The sequence below is a fragment of the Capsella rubella genome, unplaced genomic scaffold (genome assembly GCF_000375325.1).
Source record: "Capsella rubella cultivar Monte Gargano unplaced genomic scaffold, Caprub1_0 scaffold_7, whole genome shotgun sequence".
Taxonomy (NCBI): Eukaryota; Viridiplantae; Streptophyta; class Magnoliopsida; order Brassicales; family Brassicaceae; genus Capsella; species Capsella rubella.
The window spans coordinates 2,003,615-2,023,442 of NW_006238917.1; the positions used below are offsets into that span (position 1 = coordinate 2,003,615).

Here is a 19,828-nt window from a genome sequence, read left to right on the forward strand (position 1 = left end):
GAGAGATGAGCTAGAAACCAAAACAAATACTAATACAAGTTGACCTTTTGCATGAATGATAGTACTAATCTGGTTGAAGTAGCAAACGAAACATTTGGAGTTGAGCCACTTTTATGACCAACTTTAAACTAGAATCACACATTATATTAGCCTACCTAGCCAACTAAATAAATGGCCTACTAAGGTAGATAGATATACCGAAAAAAAAAAAGAGATAAATGAGTAGCCCAATGCACCTTACGGGCTTTTCAACGTTTGGGATTAATTTCCCACTGGGTCATTTAGTGTAGTAGGCCTGTAAAATAATCTCAAAGTAACGTCTTCATAAGAAGGTTGGATGATATAGCCGTTGGTTTGGTAATTGACGAATATAGTAATACTGAGGATCACTAAAAGTCTCTGTTGCGTCGCTTTATTGTCCAATTGTAGCAGCCACTCAGATTCTCTCTGCTCTACTCCGCTCCTCCACCCAAAACATTATTGAAATATGAAACGGAACCTTTTATAAATAAATATATAAAGAGAAAACACACAATTCATTCACAATACTTAAAAAGCCAACTAATACTATATGATTAGTTGATAACTAGTATCAGAAGATGTGATGAGTTTGTTAATTAGTAGTACTGTATATGATGAGATGTTGTTGGGAAAACTCGACCGTTAGAAGTGGATCGTCATATTATAGTTACGATGATCTCACATGCATGTGACCTCTCCAGTTCCTGGATAAAAGTGTGACTTCCCCAGTTCCGATGTCCACTTTTGTCTCAAACCAACAAAAAAGGTTGAATCCTACATAGGGGTGACCTCGTTCTTGCGCTAAACGCTGTCGTTTCGTTAATATCTCTGTCCACTTGTCTAGTGTGGAGCACTCAACCTCCCATCTTCTTTGTTCATGCAGATAATTAAACCAAAACAATTGTCATCACAAACATTTTTTTACAGTACTGAAATAGTGCATGAGACAACACACTAGTTTTGCATTATTTCTTTCTCAGACTTACGTTGTCGTTTATTTATATTTATAACTCATGTTCATATTTTTTAAAAACACACACATGGGATTTATATAAATTGTATTTTTGTGACTTGTGTTAATCACACCATTATATTACTATTTGCCAAGAATCATACATACTAGCGACATAGTACTAGGAATATTATGATATAGTAAACTAATCACATTCAAATTAATTTTCATTAATTAAAAAGGAAAAAGAAAACAGAAGTAAATAAATGAAAATTGGCTTTATAATTAAAGAGAGGAGCACGCAGCAATGTCATGTCGGTAAAAGCCTCCCACTCACTTCACTTCCCTTTCCCACTCCTTCCTTCTTCAATGGCTTCCCCCTCCATCGTCGCCGCTATTCTTCTCTTCTTCTTCTTCCTCTCTTCTCCTCCGTTCATCTCCTTCGCTGCTTCTCAGTCCGCCGCTAAGACTTTCATCTTCCGCATCGATGGTGGATCTATGCCCTCTATTTTCCCGACGCACTACCACTGGTACAGCACCGAGTTCGCCGAAGAATCTCGAATCCTCCATGTCTACCACTCCGTCTTCCATGGTTTCTCCGCCGTGGTTACTCCTGACGAAGCCGATAACCTCCGTAACCACCCGGCGGTTCTCGCTGTTTTCGAAGATAAGCGTCGTGAGCTTCACACTACGCGCTCTCCTCAGTTTCTAGGTCTACAGAATCAGAAAGGACTCTGGTCCGAATCCGATTACGGATCAGACGTTATCATCGGCGTTTTCGATACCGGAATCTGGCCGGAGAGGAGAAGTTTCTCAGATCTCAACCTCGGTCCGGTTCCCAAACGGTGGAGAGGCGTTTGCGAGTCCGGAGCCAGATTCGGTCCTCGGAACTGTAACCGTAAAATCGTCGGAGCAAGATTCTTCGCCAAGGGACAACAAGCCGCCGTGATCGGAGGAATCAACAAAACCGTTGAGTTTTTATCTCCACGTGACGCCGATGGGCACGGCACTCACACTTCCTCCACCGCCGCTGGACGTCACGCTTTCAAAGCCAGTATGTCCGGTTACGCCTCCGGTGTAGCCAAAGGTGTTGCTCCCAAAGCTCGTATCGCCGCTTACAAAGTCTGTTGGAAAGATTCCGGTTGTCTCGATTCCGATATCCTCGCCGCTTTCGATGCCGCTGTATACGACGGCGTCGACGTCATTTCGATCTCCATCGGCGGTGGAGACGGGATAACTTCGCCGTATTACCTCGATCCAATAGCTATTGGCTCTTACGGCGCCGCGTCGAAAGGAATCTTCGTCTCTTCCTCCGCCGGTAACGAAGGACCTAACGGTATGTCAGTTACGAACCTCGCGCCGTGGGTGACCACCGTTGGTGCTAGTACGATCGATAGGAATTTCCCGGCGGATGCTATTCTCGGTGACGGACATCGTCTCAGAGGCGTGTCTCTTTACGCCGGTGTGCCGTTAAACGGTCGTATGTTTCCGGTTATTTATCCCGGTAAATCGGGAATGTCATCGGCGTCTCTGTGTATGGAGAACACGCTTGATCCCAAGCATGTGAAGGGTAAAATAGTGATATGCGATAGAGGAAGCAGTCCACGTGTAGCGAAGGGATTGGTTGTGAAGAAAGCAGGCGGCGTCGGGATGATTCTGGCTAACGGCGCATCCAACGGTGAAGGGTTAGTCGGAGATGCTCATCTTATCCCAGCATGCGCCGTTGGATCAAACGAAGGAGATAGGATCAAAGCTTACGCTTCTTCACATCCGAATCCTATTGCTTCAATCGATTTCAGAGGAACTATAGTTGGGATTAAACCGGCTCCGGTTATCGCTTCTTTCTCCGGTAGAGGACCAAACGGTTTAAACCCGGAGATTCTAAAACCGGATTTGATTGCTCCCGGAGTTAACATCCTCGCCGCGTGGACCGACGCTGTTGGACCTACTGGTTTGCCGTCCGATCCGAGGAAAACGGAGTTTAACATTCTCTCAGGTACTTCAATGGCGTGTCCTCACGTTAGTGGTGCGGCGGCGCTACTCAAATCCGCTCATCCAGATTGGAGCCCCGCCGCGATTAGATCCGCTATGATGACGACGACGAACCTCGTGGATAACTCCAACCGTTCGTTAATCGATGAATCCACCGGGAAATCGGCTACGCCTTATGATTATGGATCGGGTCATTTAAATTTGGGTCGGGCTTTGGATCCGGGTCTTGTCTACGATATCACAAACGACGATTACATCACGTTTCTATGCTCGATCGGGTATGGACCAAAGACGATTCAAGTGATCACAAGAACGCCGGTGAGATGTCCGACGAGGAGGAAACCATCACCGGGGAATTTGAATTATCCGTCGATCACGGCGGTGTTTCCAACTTCGAGAAGAGGATTGGTGAGCAAAACCGTTATACGGACGGCGACCAATGTCGGGCAGGCGGCGGCGATTTACCGGGCGAGGATAGAGTCGCCGAGAGGAGTGACGGTGACGGTGAAACCGATGAGGCTTGTGTTTAATTCGGCAGTTAAGAGACGGAGTTATGCGGTTACAGTGACGGTTGATACAAGGAATGTAGTGTTGGGAGAAACGGGTGCTGTGTTCGGTTCGATCACGTGGTTTGATGGTGGGAAACACGTGGTTAGGAGCCCCGTCGTGGTGACCCAAATGGACTCTTTGTGAAACCAATGCGCGCGGTCATGACTTATGATCGCTAAAAACCCTTATGTTGGTTGAGATGAGAGGTGTAGCAATAACTGTAGAATTTTGAGTTAGCTCTTTCTTTTTTTTCTTTTTTTTTATCTGAAATGTTTTATCTTTTTATTCCTAATGATATGATATTATATCCTGTCTTTGTCTTTTTTTTTTTAATAGAAAAGAAAAATGATTGGAAAAAACCGTTTAATATTTTTTTTGTCTTGATCATAAAATAAAAATAACAAATGATGAAGGCCAAAGTTGAATGATGTACAAAATAATCAAATCATTGTACCGGAACAGTTTAAGACCCCAGATTTATAGGCATCATAATGATATAGAAGATGATTGATTTCGACATGAGAAAGAGAGATGATTGATTTGAGCAAAGTGGCATAATAATGGTCCATATAAAATTTAGATATTTAGATATGTATGTATGCCTTTGACGTTTTTTAATCTGAGTTCCCACCTAAAACGTACTAAATGGGCAGTGAGGACCCATATCTCTCTACTTGAGGATTATAGCTAAGCACACCACACTAGTCAAGCAAATTACTAAAGGATGTTAAAAGTGCATTTTCAGGATGGACCTAATTTTGTCGTCAAAAAGATGAAATTTTTTGTTTTCATTTATAAATTCCGCATGCCAATACCAGCATCCCAACTAACTATTTGATATTTTTGGTCATACAAAAGAAAATAGATTTCTTAACGCAGGTCCACCCATATTGTGTCTAAGGATCAGAAAGGAAAAAGTAAATCTAATGCATGTATATCATATGAATCTTACAGTCACTAGTCATATAATTTTTATGGATTGTGTTTACAAACTTTTTATAGAGGAAGAAAAAAGAAACTGTCATAGTGTGGAATTTTGGAAGATAACAAAATTCACACTTGCTTGTATTGTGTGGGACGGGACGAAGGATTGGGAGTTTCGTGGACCTCTGCTTACAAGTTACGACATTGGGTCCATTTGTGTGTGACAGGCCAGCGGTATCAATCAACAAAATTATTATTCACACATGTTAAAAGTAAAAAACTTTTGTTTTTCAACCATAAAAAGTTGTAAGCTTTTTAAAAGTGGGGAGGTTCGTTCTTCGACATTGCATCATCTGCAATAGTTACTTATCAATCTAAAAGTACAATTAGATTGAAACTTTAGCTCCTTATAAACATATGTTATTATAATTATAAAGTTGTGTCTCAACTCTCATAATATATCTACTAAAGTATGAAAAAAAGCAAATGATGGGGGTGCATGAAACGGTGAATTTGGAATTAAATACATAAAAAAACTGTACATTTTAGTCCATCATGTCGTGGGTGCCACCCAATATGAAATGGTTTTAATGGGAAAACGAAAAAGCAAAAACGATGCTTTCGTTGAGAGTTGAACTCAAGACCTCCCGCTTACTAAACGGGTGCTCTAACCAACTGAGCTACGAGAGCCTTTTTTGCTTCTCTATTTAAAGATAAGCATTAAAACATGAATATAAATTAAAGAGATGAGAAAGTTGTGTGATTTGGGCTTAGTATATTATAAATATGGGGCCGAGAACCCAAATGAGCGGTTGCAATTGTGTTGTAGGCCGTATAACTATTCTATGGTCATTGCCTCTTTATTAAATATTTAAAGATCCATTGAAAGATTTGGACCATGGGAGATGGGTTTATACAAACTGGGTAAAGTCTGTATAAAGCCCAACTATTAATAATACACTTATCCTCATAAATCCTCAGTACAATACAAATGTACTTAAGCCTTCTTTTTTTTTTATTATCATTACTCATTAGGGACTACAAAAAGAAACAAAATACCATTCAACAATTAAAATTGAAACACTAAAAATAGTTTAGAACTATTGTCAACAAAAAGGAAGGAAATTACTTGGTTTTGACAACAAAAGGGAAGAAGGTTGATTAAGCACTAAAATAAAGATTAATAGATAATTAATTGCTGCTCATAACTGTTAATAATTAACAGCGAGTAAGTAGTAACTCCGGTTATGGTTTATTTAGCCCGGTCCTTGATTTTATCGAAGCCCATCTCGGTTGGATCGGTGGCTTGAAGCTCGAAGTGAACGCCGTCTAACACTCTTCTCAGCCCGCTCTTTGACGTTGCATACATCATCTTCTCCCTTATCCTCGACGCCTCCGGTGACCTTCACACACCATTCAAACTTACGATTACAAAACTGAGCGTAACGTTTTGGTATATGATTGTTGTTTTGGATTTGGTTTATTAGAAAAAGACAAAAGGCTCTGGACTTCGAAGGGTATAATGGTAATCAAAGCATTGAAAATGACCATTTTGCCCTTACGATTATCACCAACGAGTCACACAGGATTACGTAGAATTTATGGTGAAAGGGTAAAAACGAGACAATATGAGAAATCGAAAGAGAGAGAGACTGACCAGGTGATGAAGAAGATCTTGCTCATGCGACAGTTGTCGACAGTGACGTAATCGAAATCGAAGACGGCGTAGCGGCAGTCGTCTTGAGGCAGAGAAGCGGCGAGATCGTCGTAGCTCTCGCCGGCGGCACCGACTTTGTCGACGGTGACTTTGCGAGACTTCTCCTCGAGTTTGTAAACGACGTATCGGTGCACTTTCTTCCACTTCATCTCCATGAACGATCTCTTGCAATCATCCGTCATCCACATACCACTCGTCGTCGTCGCCTATACATCATCATATCCCAAGAGAGAGAGATGACTAATTTGTTTTTTTTTTTAATTTCATAACTCAAATGGAAAAATAAATAAATAGTTCTTTTATGGCTTTACCGTCTTCATCAAAGCCATAGTGAGCTGAGCTAAGAAGATGTCTTCTTCTTCTTCTTCGGCTAATGTTTTGAGTGTAATAAGAGAGAGCTTTTATTATGTTGCTGTGTGTTGCTGATATGAGAGTGTGGTTTGGGTGAGCTTTATATAGATAAGTGTTTATATGATTGCCATTTAGTTTTCTCTATTATTACAAAACTACCATTTCCTGAAATTGGCATTTGTATTTATTTAAATGTATTATAATTAGCTTCATGTTTAAAACTAAATATCAAAATTAGTGTTCTTTCTTCTTATTTTTGATTTCAGTAAAAAAAAAACACAGCTATTCAAAAGTACTAATTATTTCTTTTAAATTTGAATTCTGTGATAATACCAAAGCAAAAATCTATTCAAAGATAATAAATGTTTCCAATTGGGGTTAAAAGAAAAAAACAATTTGGGGATGGAAACTTATCACTATATATGATCAGAGTTGGGAAATTCACCAATTTTAAACTATATTAAGTGTTTTGTTTTCTAATATTTTTTCTTCAATACCAAAATTAACGTTTCCAATTAGCTAATAGATGTGTGTTTTCCCGTGCCTGTGTTACAAGTGTAATACTACTTGATCTATTTTTTTAATCATACTTTATCTTTCCAAATACTAAATAATTATATAAATTTTCTTAATATTGAAATACTGTTACATAGAAAATAATAAATGAAAAACTCTAAAGATGAATAAAACTGCCAACAATTTTTTAAGGTAGGATCACTTAGTGTGAGACTAAATTACTTGCATATAAAGTTCAAGACATACAAAAACTGCAATATATATATATATATATCCTATAACCAACATTATTAGATTTGATTATAAACCCAACATATTTTAACGAAAGCACATAGAACATTTAGCAACATTAAATCGAAAACAAATAACAAACACGTATATAGATTATTTTCGTGTTTTTAAGATCAATAAACACATATAATCGAGAAAAGCTGGTCCAAAATAATAGGATTGGATCCACCAATGCCTACATTCGCATTGTTTTCTCCAATTTCGTGTTACTCAAAATTCAAGCGACCCTTTGCGTGGAAGCTAAGGAATGAGACCGTAGATAAATTTTATACTATTATTAGATAACAAAATATATCGGGTTGGACAACCAAAAATATGTGAAGCACCAATCAAAACTTCAACTTGAGTTCCAAGAAAGAAAAAAAACTCATATGTGGTTCTTCATCCATGTAATAGTCGAAGTGAATAGGCCAATGTTCTTGATCAAATTTATAAAACTAGTCTTGATTAATCGTAATATTTGGTGTCGGTGGATAACCTAAAGATACGGTGAACGCCGCTACACAATCCCAAGAAGAATTTTGCAGTCCCAAAGTCTTATATAGTCACTTCCCATGAAATTGTCTAGTGCATGTATGGTTTAAGTTGGGCAATTCAGACCCTTCATTGTATCATGCGATGCGTTTTCATGCATATATATGTTTTGTTTAATGAAGTTAGACATAAGATAGATAATGGTTACATTTTGCTGATATGTACATATAAACATGAGTTTGCTTGTGTGGACCCATACCTGTTATTATTCGGGTGCAATTAAAAAAGCACAAACACTAAAATCTAAAGTTATGGAAGAGTTGTGGCGCATAAGGTGTCACATTTGGTCTGTCTCAACTTACTTTCAACCTAATTCGATCTTTCTGGATCAGAGTGTGCGTAGTAAGAGTTAACAAGTACTGAATCACCTTGAGACATATGTAAATGTATTTCATTAAGGTTTCGTAGTCTTTTTGCACGTTGTTATACTTAGATCTAATGTTTAAACTAATGTCGAAGCAATCATTCACTACTGGTTTATAAATAGTGATCAAAGGATGAGATTGAGGGGACATAACCATGTCTGTATACACTTGTGGATAACAATAGCCCATGCACGAGTTTGATGAGGTGTAACCGTGTAAGCAGATTATAGCATAAGCATGTGTCGGATATGTCTTATGATTTGTATTGATTAGTTTCCGTTTTGTAGTTTGTTATTTGGAGGATTTGTTTGTCCATTTGGTGGCTTGTCTTCTAAAGTTGTTAAATAGTTAGGCTGTGGACTTGTTGCGCTATACTTGTGTTCCTTTCTTCTTTGGATTCATCTCTTTTATCATACCATCATCAATCCATTTCATCCATTTTTTTTTTGTTTTGCTTCAATAGTGTCTCTTTCGAGATATCTAGAATCCAAACCTTAAATTTGTGAAATTGTAGGTCTTGATTTGAGTATATAGATGATTAATTATGCAGATAAATGTAATTAGCAAAGACGTCTGAGGACTTTTCAACCCAACCAACCCACATAAGCATAAGTTAGGATTGTCTCAAAAGATTTATATACACGAAAAGTAGGTCGAGGAATAGTAGAATAGAATGCTAGTTGGCAAATTGTTTCGATATTTTTGGTCGTTTGTGCTAGTCAGAACTGTATCATACATAAGAGGTGAAACCTGAAAATAATGATATCATTATCTACATAGCTGTAGAGTGAACTAAAAGGTCATATAAATAAAGTCTACAATGAAACTTATGAAAAACTTTAAGTGAAAAGCTACAGGTGCTTCCAGCTTTAGACACTAACTACATTGGCATTGTGTTCAGAATTCAGATTATCGCATGTGCGATACTATAAGTAGAAAAAAAAAAAAAACACAGAGAGAATCTCACAGGAACAGAACCAGATTTTGAAGTGATGTGTATTTTTAGGTCGTCTTTTGTCATCTTTCTTCATCCCATTTCTCTTTAGGAATCTCTCCAGAATCAGCGATCACAACTTTTTTCCTGGGTTTGCCACTGTAAGTTCCAGCTCCACCTTCAATGGCAAATACATTGTCCATTCCTTGTATCACCTTCCCCAACACCACATGTTCTCCTTCCAACCTGCACCACAGTTTTCACAATCATCAAATCTTACTTTCCAAAATCCAACACTAAGTCCACAAGGAGTTTCCATGTGTTTTGAATTTCACATGATATTCTAATGTAGAATTCGAGTGCATAATCTTTTTTCAAACTGCATCTAGGGTGGATCCCTAGAGGATAGTCACAGGACTTTCCCAAGAACAAAACTACGAGTGTGTCTGCCTTAAATTTGGAGTTCTTGATATCATATTTTTAGTATGTTCTTTGTATGGAAAAGTGATTTTCATTGTGCATGACGTGAGAGCATGAGAACTATGACGAGAGGAGAGCTTACCAGCTAGCCTTAACAGTAGTGATAAAGAACTGCGAGCCATTAGAATCAGGTCCTGTATTAGCCATCGCTACAACACCTACATATGCAAATTCGTTTCCCAATGAACTACAAGAATACATGTATGGCTCTCAAAATGCTTAAAAACAAAATTTCTGAATTTTTCTCTCGAATTTCATATGTTGGTAGAGAGTATATGAGCACCTGCATGTGAATGCTTTATCTTGAAATTTTCGTCAGGGAAGGTACCACCATAAATTGACTCACTCCCTTTTCCATCACCACTGACAATGTCTCCTCCTTGGATTACAAATCCAGATATTATACGATGAAACGGTGTTCCCTTATAATGTAAAGGCTTTCCGCTTGAGGATTTTCCCTTCTCTCCTGTGCATAAAGCTCTGAAATTTTCTGCAAAAAAAAAAACAAAGAAATCTAACATGAGAAACTATCTAACAAAATCAATCGTATCCTGAGATATGCATTCAAGATGCCAAAGACATACCAACGGTTTTGGGTACAACAGTGCCATATAGTCCGATCACGATCCTGCCTGCAGTTTTGAATTACAAAAAGCAAAATCAATAGAAGTTGAAGGAAGCAAATGGCAAAGAAGATATACCAAGAACCCATGCATGTCAATATATCAGTCTATCTACCTAAGCGTTGGCCATCAATATCAACATCGAGAAATACCCTGTGGGTGATTTCGTGATCTTCGATTATTTGCTTCTCCTCATCCTAAACATCAAGAGAGCAAAGAAATCAGGCACAACATTCTGCTGCTCCTCCATTGAACCTTCTCACACTAACCAACCCACCGAATATTCAACAGAGAGAAACCTAACAAATATGCTACATTATATATGTCAGACCCCGAAAACAGAAAGCTAACACTAGTTCACTAGTTCAACAATGTGATCCTGGCAGAATAATCAAAACCATCATAAGAAGAAATTAACAAGCATGTGGCATGGATTCAACTTCTGTTTAACCTTCTCACACTAAGTGAAGCACATATAGTATTCAATATAGACCAGGAAAATAGAAAGCTAACACCAGTTTTAAAATGTGATCCTGGCAGAATAATCAAAACCATCCTCAAGAAATTCACAAGCATTGACATTTACATGACTATTCTGAACACAACGAACCAACATATCACACACTATTAGCTACTCTTGTGAACTCACTTAAACACTTCAATGCACTTGGAGACATAATGTTAAATTTGAATCAAAGAGTGACAATGCATAACTAAATCCAAGCAACACTAAACAGCAAGTAATTTCGGAAGAGAATCAGATCTCTCATAAAAAATTACTAATTTCGATATTTCTGTATGTGAAAATCAAGGAAACTCCAATCAAAACACAAAAGCAGTTCTCAAACAGATCCACATGAGAGTGGAACAAAACTTGAGAGACAACATCAAAATGGGTCGGAGAAAAAAAAAGGTACTTTTCCGGTGTTAGAGAGAGCGAAGACGAGGAAAACAGTAAGGGCAACGAGGAGAAGAAGGCATCTGGGCTGTAGCAAAAACGAGATCTCTCTACGCATCTTCGTTCTTCTTCTTCCTTCTTAAGAATTATTCATCTCAGGCCAACAAAATTAACTCAGAAGGGAAAAAACTCAAAAACTTCACTCTTGTTAGATCTCTCTCTCTCTCTCTCTCACTGAGTCTCTCCTTGTCTCTACTTCTATGCAATTGAAACTTGTGTCCGGTGATACAGTTTCGAAGCTGAAAGCTGAAGGAGAGGGATTGGGGATTTGTGCAAATCTTCGCGGCAATCAAAATTTCACTAACATAAGTCGACGAAATCGATCTCAATTCCAGTGTGTTTTAGTTCTTCGCGGAAGATGATTTGTTTTGAGATTTGATATGGGCCTAAATACCGAATAACGGCCCATTAAATTTTAATGTTTTCAGTTAATATCAAATCAATTATGGGCTTTTATTTGGCTACTTATGGGCTTTTATTTGTATATTGCAATTTACGTGTTTCAATTGCAAAAAATGGAGGGCATATCTAAAACTTGTTTTGTTTGGATATAGACATATAGTAGAAGTGTTTCCAAATTTGATATCTTTTACATTTTTAGTAAATACTATTATATACTAATGTTGCTATATTTTTGTTGTTGTTATTTTCGGTTCATTCTCGGCTTTTGAGCTAAAAAGACAGATACCTGATATTATTTGTTACTTTCTTACGTTTTTTTTTCTATTTTGTCGGCAAATATAATATTATCATGGTAGATATCAAACTTCCAAGTTTCCTACAAAAGAACAAAAATATATTTGAATGAGGGATAAGTCTCTGATGCAGCGTAGCATCGAACCTTGATGGGCTTCTTCATGGATTTTACTTGCCCATCAAGTTACGGTTTTAATTATTGCATGGTTTTCTTTTATTCTTTTTCTAGAAGATAAATTCATTATTCTGTTAAGAATAGGATTAGGATTTGTTTTTTTATTTGAGTTTATCCATTCTACTTCTCTATTAATATAGAGTCGTAGCTCATTTGTAAATCAGTTTTTGAAAAGCATTAATCAGAAAAGACCAAAAAGAGGCAATTTCAATTGCCCATAAATCTGAGCTTGCCTTGTATAAGACAAGAGAGGAGGACTCTCACTTCGTCTCTGTGATATCACCTTGTGTGATCTCACTTTCACTTCAGTTTCATTCATCATCTCTTGTTACAACACCAATCTCTTTCTTACGGATCCGCTGCCGTATCAGTTGGTATCAGATTCAGAACGTTCTGGGTTTTGATCTTCTTTCTTCATACGATATCATGTCGCCGGCAAAGAAAGACGATGATCACGCCATGAATTGGGCAGAACTTCGTTCTACCTTACTCACGATGCACGAGTCCATGAACGCCACGATTCAGACTTCCATCCAATCATCAATGCGAGAGTTAGGAGACACGCTAGCACAACACCTTCAATCACGAGGCCACAGAGAAGACAGAAGAGAGGAAACACTTGAGGGTAACCCGTTTGCTCATCATCGACATGATCACAACAACGAACTTGTGGTTCGTAGACAAGACACTCGCGACTCGCGTTGGGAAGCTGGATTCAAAGTTGACATTCCCGAATTTAGTGGTGGAGTCCGTGGTGATTCATTAATCGACTGGTTAGTGACAGTGGAAGAGATCCTTAGCTTCAAACAAGTTCCACACGATAGACGTGTTGCCCTTGTCGCAACGAGATTTTGCGGTCATGCGGCGTCCTGGTGGCAGCAACTTAAACTCACTCGTGCTCGCACAAATAAGTCACCGATTGATTCATGGGACAAATTGCAAAGGAAGCTCAAGGAGACGTTCTTACCACACAATTATGATCGCACCATGTATACGAGACTTCAAAATCTCAAACAAGGAAGCCGCACAGTCGATGAGTATGCCGAAGAATTCTATGTCCTTCTTACACGAAATGACATCAATGATAGTGCACCTCAGCTCGTTTCTCGTTTCATTGGAGGCTTGAGGCCACAGTTACAAAACTCTTTAGCCCAATTTGATCCCACTTCAGTCGCCGAAGCTCACCGTCGTGCCGCATCTTTTGAACTGCAACATCGTTCGTCAAATTGGAGTAGTTCGTCCAACAGATCACGACCTCCTGACCCTACAAGCACCACCGCCGACGCCAGCCCTCGTGACACCTCGGAAGCTCACCCTACCGTTCCTCGTCCGGCCCAGTCGCAAGAGGAGCAACAACTACGACGCTCTACCCGTAATGCCCTCTGTTGTTATAGCTGCGGAGAACCGGGTCACCGCCAGACCTCGTGCCCCAACAAAACCAGACGTGGTCTTCTTGCAGGAGAGAACGAGCCGGATCAAGAACCTCTTTATGATTCCGCAGGAGAAGAACACACGGACGATGGCGAGACTGTCCTCCCATTGGTGCGTCCTACACGTGGTGATAATGGACCATTGTTACTTGTGAGCCGTACGTGTTTGGTGCCCGCAGCCAAAACAGATTTATGGTTGCGTACTAACATTTTTCGATCCACCTATACGATTAAGGGACGTTTGTGTGCTGCAATTTGCAATTTTAATATTGATTCAGGTAGCTCTCACAACATTATTGCTGAAGAGGCGGTTCGCAAATTAGGTCTTCCTGTGGAGATTCATCCGACGCCTTACCATCTCGGCTGGCTAACTAATGGGGTTAGTATGAGGGTTACTCACCGTTCCTTAGTGCCATTTTCGATCGGCCCGTATTACAAAGATCGTATGTATTGTGATATTGCACCTATCGATGTCTGCCATTTGCTTCTTGGACGACCATGGGAATATGACCGCAAAATAATTCACGATGGAGTAAAAAATACTTACCGTATCATATGGGAGACACACCAAATCCTCCTATTACCAGGTCGTGAGACTCCCGCAGAACACAAGCCTTCCACACCGCCGTCTCAACAGGCTCCTCCATCTTCAGCTATGCCACCGGAGCCGTCTTTATTCTGTTCCTACTCCACGTTTGAACAAGAATTTCACAAGGAGGGTTTCGCATTTGCTGTGTTAGCCAAGCGCGCTGTGACTTACACCACATTGACGTCTTCTCCCCGGTATGAATCTTTAATTCATGAGTTTGCTGATGTGTTTCCTTCTGAACTACCACCAGGCCTACCTCCTCTTAGTGACATTCAGCACCAAATTGATCTACTTCCCGGTGCTACGCTCCCAAATCGCCCTCATTACCGTATGAGTCCACGCGAACACGAAGAACTCCGTCGTCAGGTCGAAGATTTACTCACTAAGGGCTACATTCGGGACAGCCTAAGCCCTTGCGCTGTGCCAGCGTTGTTAATCCCGAAGAAAGATGGTTCTTGGCGTATGTGTGTGGATAGCCGGGCCATCAATAAAATCACCACCCGCTACCGTTTCCCTATTCCTAGGCTGGATGACTTGTTAGACCAGATTGGGAAGTCGACTATTTTTTCAAAAATAGATCTTAAGAGTGGTTACCACCAGATACGTAAACGACCCGGAGATGAATGGAAGACCGCTTTTAAGACACGGGAAGGCCTTTTTGAATGGCTTGTAATGCCATTTGGGTTGTCTAACGCACCGAGCACATTTATGAGAGTCATGAATCAAGCGCTCAGACCATTCATTGGAAAGTTTGTGGTCGTCTATTTTGACGACATCCTCATTTTTAGCACCTCCGAGGACGCACACCTTGAGCATTTGCGAGCTGTTCTTCAGGTTCTACGGCGTGAACAGTTATATGCGGGTAAGCAGAAATGTGAGTTCGGGGCCACGGAAGTTCTCTTTCTTGGCTATGTAATTTCGGATAAAGGACTGGCGGTTGATCAAGCCAAAGTCGAAGCTGTTCGCTCCTGGCCTGTTCCTCGCACCGTCACCAAAGTTCGAAGCTTCCACGGTCTCGCATCTTTTTATCGGCGTTTTGTGCACCACTTCAGTTCGATCATGGCTCCCATCACAAATTGTATGAAAGACGGTACATTTACTTGGACTACCGAAGCTGACACCGCGTTTGCCCTCATCAAAGAAAAACTCACCACCGCCCCGGTGTTGGTTTTACCGGATTTCACCATTACGTTTGAGCTACATTGTGATGCTTCAAAACTCGGGATTGGAGCCGTTCTAAGTCAGCTGGGGCGACCAGTAGCATATTATAGTGAGAAGTTGGCGGGAGCACGTAGCCGTTATAATACCTATGATGTCGAGTTTTACGCTATTGTTCAAGCAATTAAACATTGGCGTCACTACCTAGTACACCGCGATTTTGTTTTGTTTACAGATCATGAAGCTCTCCGGCACTTGGATAGCCAAGCAAAGGTTTCAGCTCGTCATGCCACTTGGATTGCATTCTTACAACAATTTACATTTTCGATTCGTCACCAGTCCGGTGCCTTAAACCGTGTAGCTGATGCTTTGAGCCGCCGTCACGGTCTTCTCACCACGATGCACAACACGGTCCTTGGGTTTGCATCGTTCGCTGACCTTTATGCCTCAAACCCATTTTTTGGTCCTCTTGTTGCCGACGTGGAGCATAATCTTTCCTCCGAATACTCCATGCAAGATGGGTTTCTTTTCTAAGGTCTTCGGGTTTGCGTTCCAGCGTGTAGTCTTCGGCTACAAATCATACAAGAACTCCACAATGAGGGGCATGTGGGTAGGGATCGCACTTTATAGTTGGTCTCCGCCACATATTTTTGGCCGTCCTTACGCAAAGATGTTGAACGGTTTGTTGAACGATGTCGTACATGTCAACAAGGCAAAGGAAAAACGTCCAACGCCGGTCTTTATTTACCCCTACCCATTCCTACCCAGCCTTGGACGGATGTTAGCATGGATTTCGTTCTTGGTCTTCCTCGCACGCAAAGGGGTAACGATTCCATTTTTGTCGTCGTTGACCGTTTTTCAAAAATGGCTCATTTTGTGCCTTGTAAGAAGACGACCGATGCGGTTAGTGTGGCTGTTCTTTATTTTCGAGAAATTTATAGGCTTCATGGTTTACCAGCGTCTATTGTTTCTGACCGGGATACTCGTTTTTTGAGTCATTTTTGGCGGTCTTTGTGGAAGCTTCTTGGTACTAGTTTGGATATGAGCACAGCATATCATCCTCAGACTGACGGACAAACGGAAGTCACCAATAGATCGCTGGGTAATTTATTGCGTTGTTTGGTCGGAGACAACAACAAGAGTTGGGATGCTAAGCTTTTTCAAGCAGAGTTTGCCCATAATCATGCCTTGAACCGCAGTCTTGGTTTCAGTCCGTTTCGGGTGGTGTATGGCATGGTTCCGCGTTGTCCTCTCGACTTGTCTACTTTACCGGATCAGACTCGCTTTCATGGTCAAGCCATTGATTTCGTGAATGATATTCAGCTGGTTCATCAACAAGTGCGTGCAAATTTGGAGACGTCTACGGCCAAGTATAAAGAAGCTGCTGACTCAAAACGTCGTGAGGTGTTGTATGAACCGGGTGATATGGTTTGGGTCATTCTTACTAAAGACCGGCTTCCTTTACGGACTTATAACAAACTGAAGAGCAAGAAGATAGGACCGGTTGAGGTTTTGGAGCGAATCAATCCTAATGCTTACCGTGTACGATTGCCGTCTCATTTGCATACGTCCAATGTGTTCAATGTGAAGCACCTCATTCCTTTCCGTGGGGACAATGACACTTCGGATTCGTGGTCGAATCCTCTCCAACCTGGGGAGACCTGATGCAGCGTAGCATCGAACCTTGATGGGCTTCTTCATGGATTTTACTTGCCCATCAAGTTACGGTTTTAATTATTGCATGGTTTTCTTTTATTCTTTTTCTAGAAGATAAATTCATTCTTCTGTTAAGAATAGGATTAGGATTTGTTTTTTTATTTGAGTTTATCCATTCTACTTCTCTATTAATATAGAGTCGTAGCTCATTTGTAAATCAGTTTTTGGAAAGCATTAATCAGAAAAGACCAAAAAGAGGCAATTTCAATTGCCCATAAATCTGAGCTTGCCTTGTGTAAGACAAGAGAGGAGGACTCTCACTTCGTCTCTGTGATATCACCTTGTGTGATCTCACTTTCACTTCAGTTTCATTCATCATCTCTTGTTACAACACCAATCTCTTTCTTACGGATCCGCTGCCGTATCAGTCTCTCTGGTTCAAATGTAATAAAACTAATTGACCACACTCGCTTAGTTGGTAGGTGAGGTGAGATATTATTTTTTTGGTATTTAGGTTGTAAAAAGGGGAGATATTTTGTTATATCATTCATTATGTCATCTCATAAGTCATAACTAACTTGAAAACAAAGCTTGAGGTATAAAATTGGACAACCAGAGGGTACCATAAAATCTTTTTCATTCCTTATTCTTATTAATCATTACTGCAGTCTTTACAGAAAATAAAATAAAATTGGACGACAATATACATAATTTTTTTGTTATTACTTGAAAATATTTAACCATATCGCAAAAAAAAAAAGTTAAAAAAAAAAAATACATCATAAGATTCAGTATTATGCTGAACCAGAGCCATAGATCGAGATAGAAACAAAATTATTAATTGGTTCCATCCCAAAAACTCTTTTATGCAAATAATTAAAAGTGCGAATTTAAAATTTATCTATAGCTAGAGCTAGAGAGACATGTTTACCCCACTTTTAATTTTTTTTTTTTTTTTTTTTTTTTTTGGACAACCCCACTTTTAATTAAAGTGCGATAGTTACTAATACTTTCATGTTTTGTATTTACGTTACAACACTTGCGATTTTTGTTTTCCTCATTTTCTCCGTCCTTTTCAACCGTTGGATCCATTTTCATACATATATAATAAAATCATTATATTACGGTATCGTCGTCGTTTTTGAATCATACAACATGGTTACATTAACATACATATATATATATATATATTTATTTATTTTTCAAAAACAAAAGAAAAATATCTTTTGTGATAAGCAAATTATGAATCTGTGATAACCTCGCCCACAAATCCGATCACTTATTTGACAAATTAATAATGATAAAAACCTTGCCCACAAGAATTGATTGAACGGATAGAAAGATACAAGTCCATATCACTTAGCTTACTGTTGGAAATCCCGATTTGGCCCCATCAAATATTCATCTCTCTTATCATATAAAACCACAACTGGCAAGTGGTTGGTTTATAAGCTTTCAAAATATATACATGTAGTAGCATAGACTCTGTGCTGTTGTTAATCTTTGATACGTCGACGGTGTATATATCATCATTTGTGTACTGATCTTATCATTTAGACCCGATGGAAGTCGAATAGCATATAGACATATATGTACCTCAATCGAATAACTCATTTTGAATGTGATGTAAAAAAATACTGGTTTTATCTCCACATTGGTCGTTCCTGCGTGATTCAATGATTTTTTTTTACTATACTGATGAACATGAACTTATCTTGGGTTTATATATATCATAGGATCGAGTCATTAGGGTAACGATGCAAATATTCGTAGTTTACATTATTAGAACTTCCTCTTGCCAAAGCAAAAAAAAAAAAAAAAAAGCTGCTTACATAAAATAAAGAGGCGGCTAATAAGGATAACATGACTAGCATCGCCTACATATCACACAAAATAATTATTACATTTTTCTAATAGAAGAAGAAGAAAACAAAAGATTTCTCTTCCAGCTATATTTTATATTCTCATCCAGCAAAGCCGTCAGGTCTCAGTAGTTGTCTATATTAGGCGTGAGAGTAAAAACAGAAAAGAAGTGTAGTTCCAGGGTTCCACAGCTCGATCGTATTTTGTAAACTAATTCATTTTTGAGTGCTACAGGTAACCGGGAAGAAAATTTTATTGCAATAGTGACATATAGTCTTCAAAATACATATATTTTATGTAATGAGATGCATACTTGAGTTGAGTTTAAAAAAAAAAAATCTAGCTTAATATTTTTATGTCGGATTTTAATTTGAAATTCTAGGTTTTGCATGAAAAGTCTTAAGAGCAACATTATAGGTAGTATGTTAGTTAGGGTATGTTACCATTAATTTAGTATAAAATTTGAAAAAGTAGAGTCTAAGAGTTTTAGTTTTGTTTTTAGTTTTGAGATGTGTTTATTGGTAGGATCTTAAGTTGGGTATCTTAGATTTTTATTTTATTTTTAAATTAAATAAATTTATAATTTGTAATATAAGAAAATTATCTTGTATTTTTCATGTATGGCTAATTTAATTGGTTTTTTTTTAACATCGATTCATCAAATTCATAATTAAGTTTGAAAATTGTTATGTCATAATTATATTATCAACTTACCCAATCCATAGAAACTAGAGAATTTTTTAGAAATACCCCTTTTGGTGTACCTCTTTTTAAAAATATCCCATTTATCTATCCATTTTCAAAAATACCCTTTTTAAATATAAAAAATTATAAAGTTTTATATAGTTTATAAGGTACTTCTATATAATAACTACTACTGGGAGATTCGATACAAATATTTTTAAATGTTTTAAATAGTTTTAAATCATTTTTATAAGTTTTATAAGGTTTTTAAAGGGTTTTTAAAAGGGTTTATACGGTTTTTATAAGGTTTTTATAAGGTTTTTATAATTTATTTTTACGCTATTTATGAAAAGTATATAAAGTTTTATAC

The 19,828-nt window shown here is 38.7% G+C and overlaps 4 protein-coding genes and 1 non-coding gene across 5 annotated transcripts; 2 read left to right on the forward strand and 3 right to left on the reverse strand.

Annotated features, from left to right (window-relative positions):
• The first annotated feature begins 1,125 nt into the window (after nt 1-1,125).
• On the forward strand, nt 1,126-3,824 carry LOC17880920 (subtilisin-like protease SBT1.6). The gene has a single exon (XM_006283082.2). It carries the CDS (start codon nt 1,286-1,288, stop codon nt 3,656-3,658), a length of 2,373 nt encoding a protein of 790 aa, XP_006283144.1. The 5' UTR covers nt 1,126-1,285; the 3' UTR covers nt 3,659-3,824.
• A 1,230-nt stretch (nt 3,825-5,054) lies between these two features.
• TRNAT-AGU lies at nt 5,055-5,128 on the reverse strand. The gene has a single exon. It is a non-coding gene; the product is annotated as a tRNA-Thr (tRNA).
• A 349-nt stretch (nt 5,129-5,477) lies between these two features.
• On the reverse strand, nt 5,478-6,574 carry LOC17878256 (actin-depolymerizing factor 9). The gene is made up of 3 exons (XM_006284610.2): nt 6,467-6,574; nt 6,096-6,361; nt 5,478-5,841 (listed from the first exon to the last, which is right to left on the reverse strand). Exons 1-3 carry the CDS (start codon nt 6,482-6,484, stop codon nt 5,691-5,693), a joined length of 435 nt encoding a protein of 144 aa, XP_006284672.2. The 5' UTR covers nt 6,485-6,574; the 3' UTR covers nt 5,478-5,690.
• A 2,382-nt stretch (nt 6,575-8,956) lies between these two features.
• Nucleotides 8,957-11,535, reverse strand: LOC17877556 (peptidyl-prolyl cis-trans isomerase CYP21-1). Its single transcript, XM_006284426.2, has 6 exons — nt 11,167-11,535; nt 10,365-10,446; nt 10,211-10,258; nt 9,910-10,116; nt 9,709-9,784; nt 8,957-9,392 (listed from the first exon to the last, which is right to left on the reverse strand). Exons 1-6 carry the CDS (start codon nt 11,263-11,265, stop codon nt 9,230-9,232), a joined length of 675 nt encoding a protein of 224 aa, XP_006284488.1. The 5' UTR covers nt 11,266-11,535; the 3' UTR covers nt 8,957-9,229.
• A 969-nt stretch (nt 11,536-12,504) lies between these two features.
• Nucleotides 12,505-15,789, forward strand: LOC111829263. Its single transcript, XM_023777950.1, has one exon. The coding sequence runs from the start codon at nt 12,505-12,507 to the stop codon at nt 15,787-15,789; it is 3,285 nt and encodes a 1,094-aa protein (XP_023633718.1).
• The last annotated feature ends 4,039 nt before the right edge of the window (nt 15,790-19,828 follow it).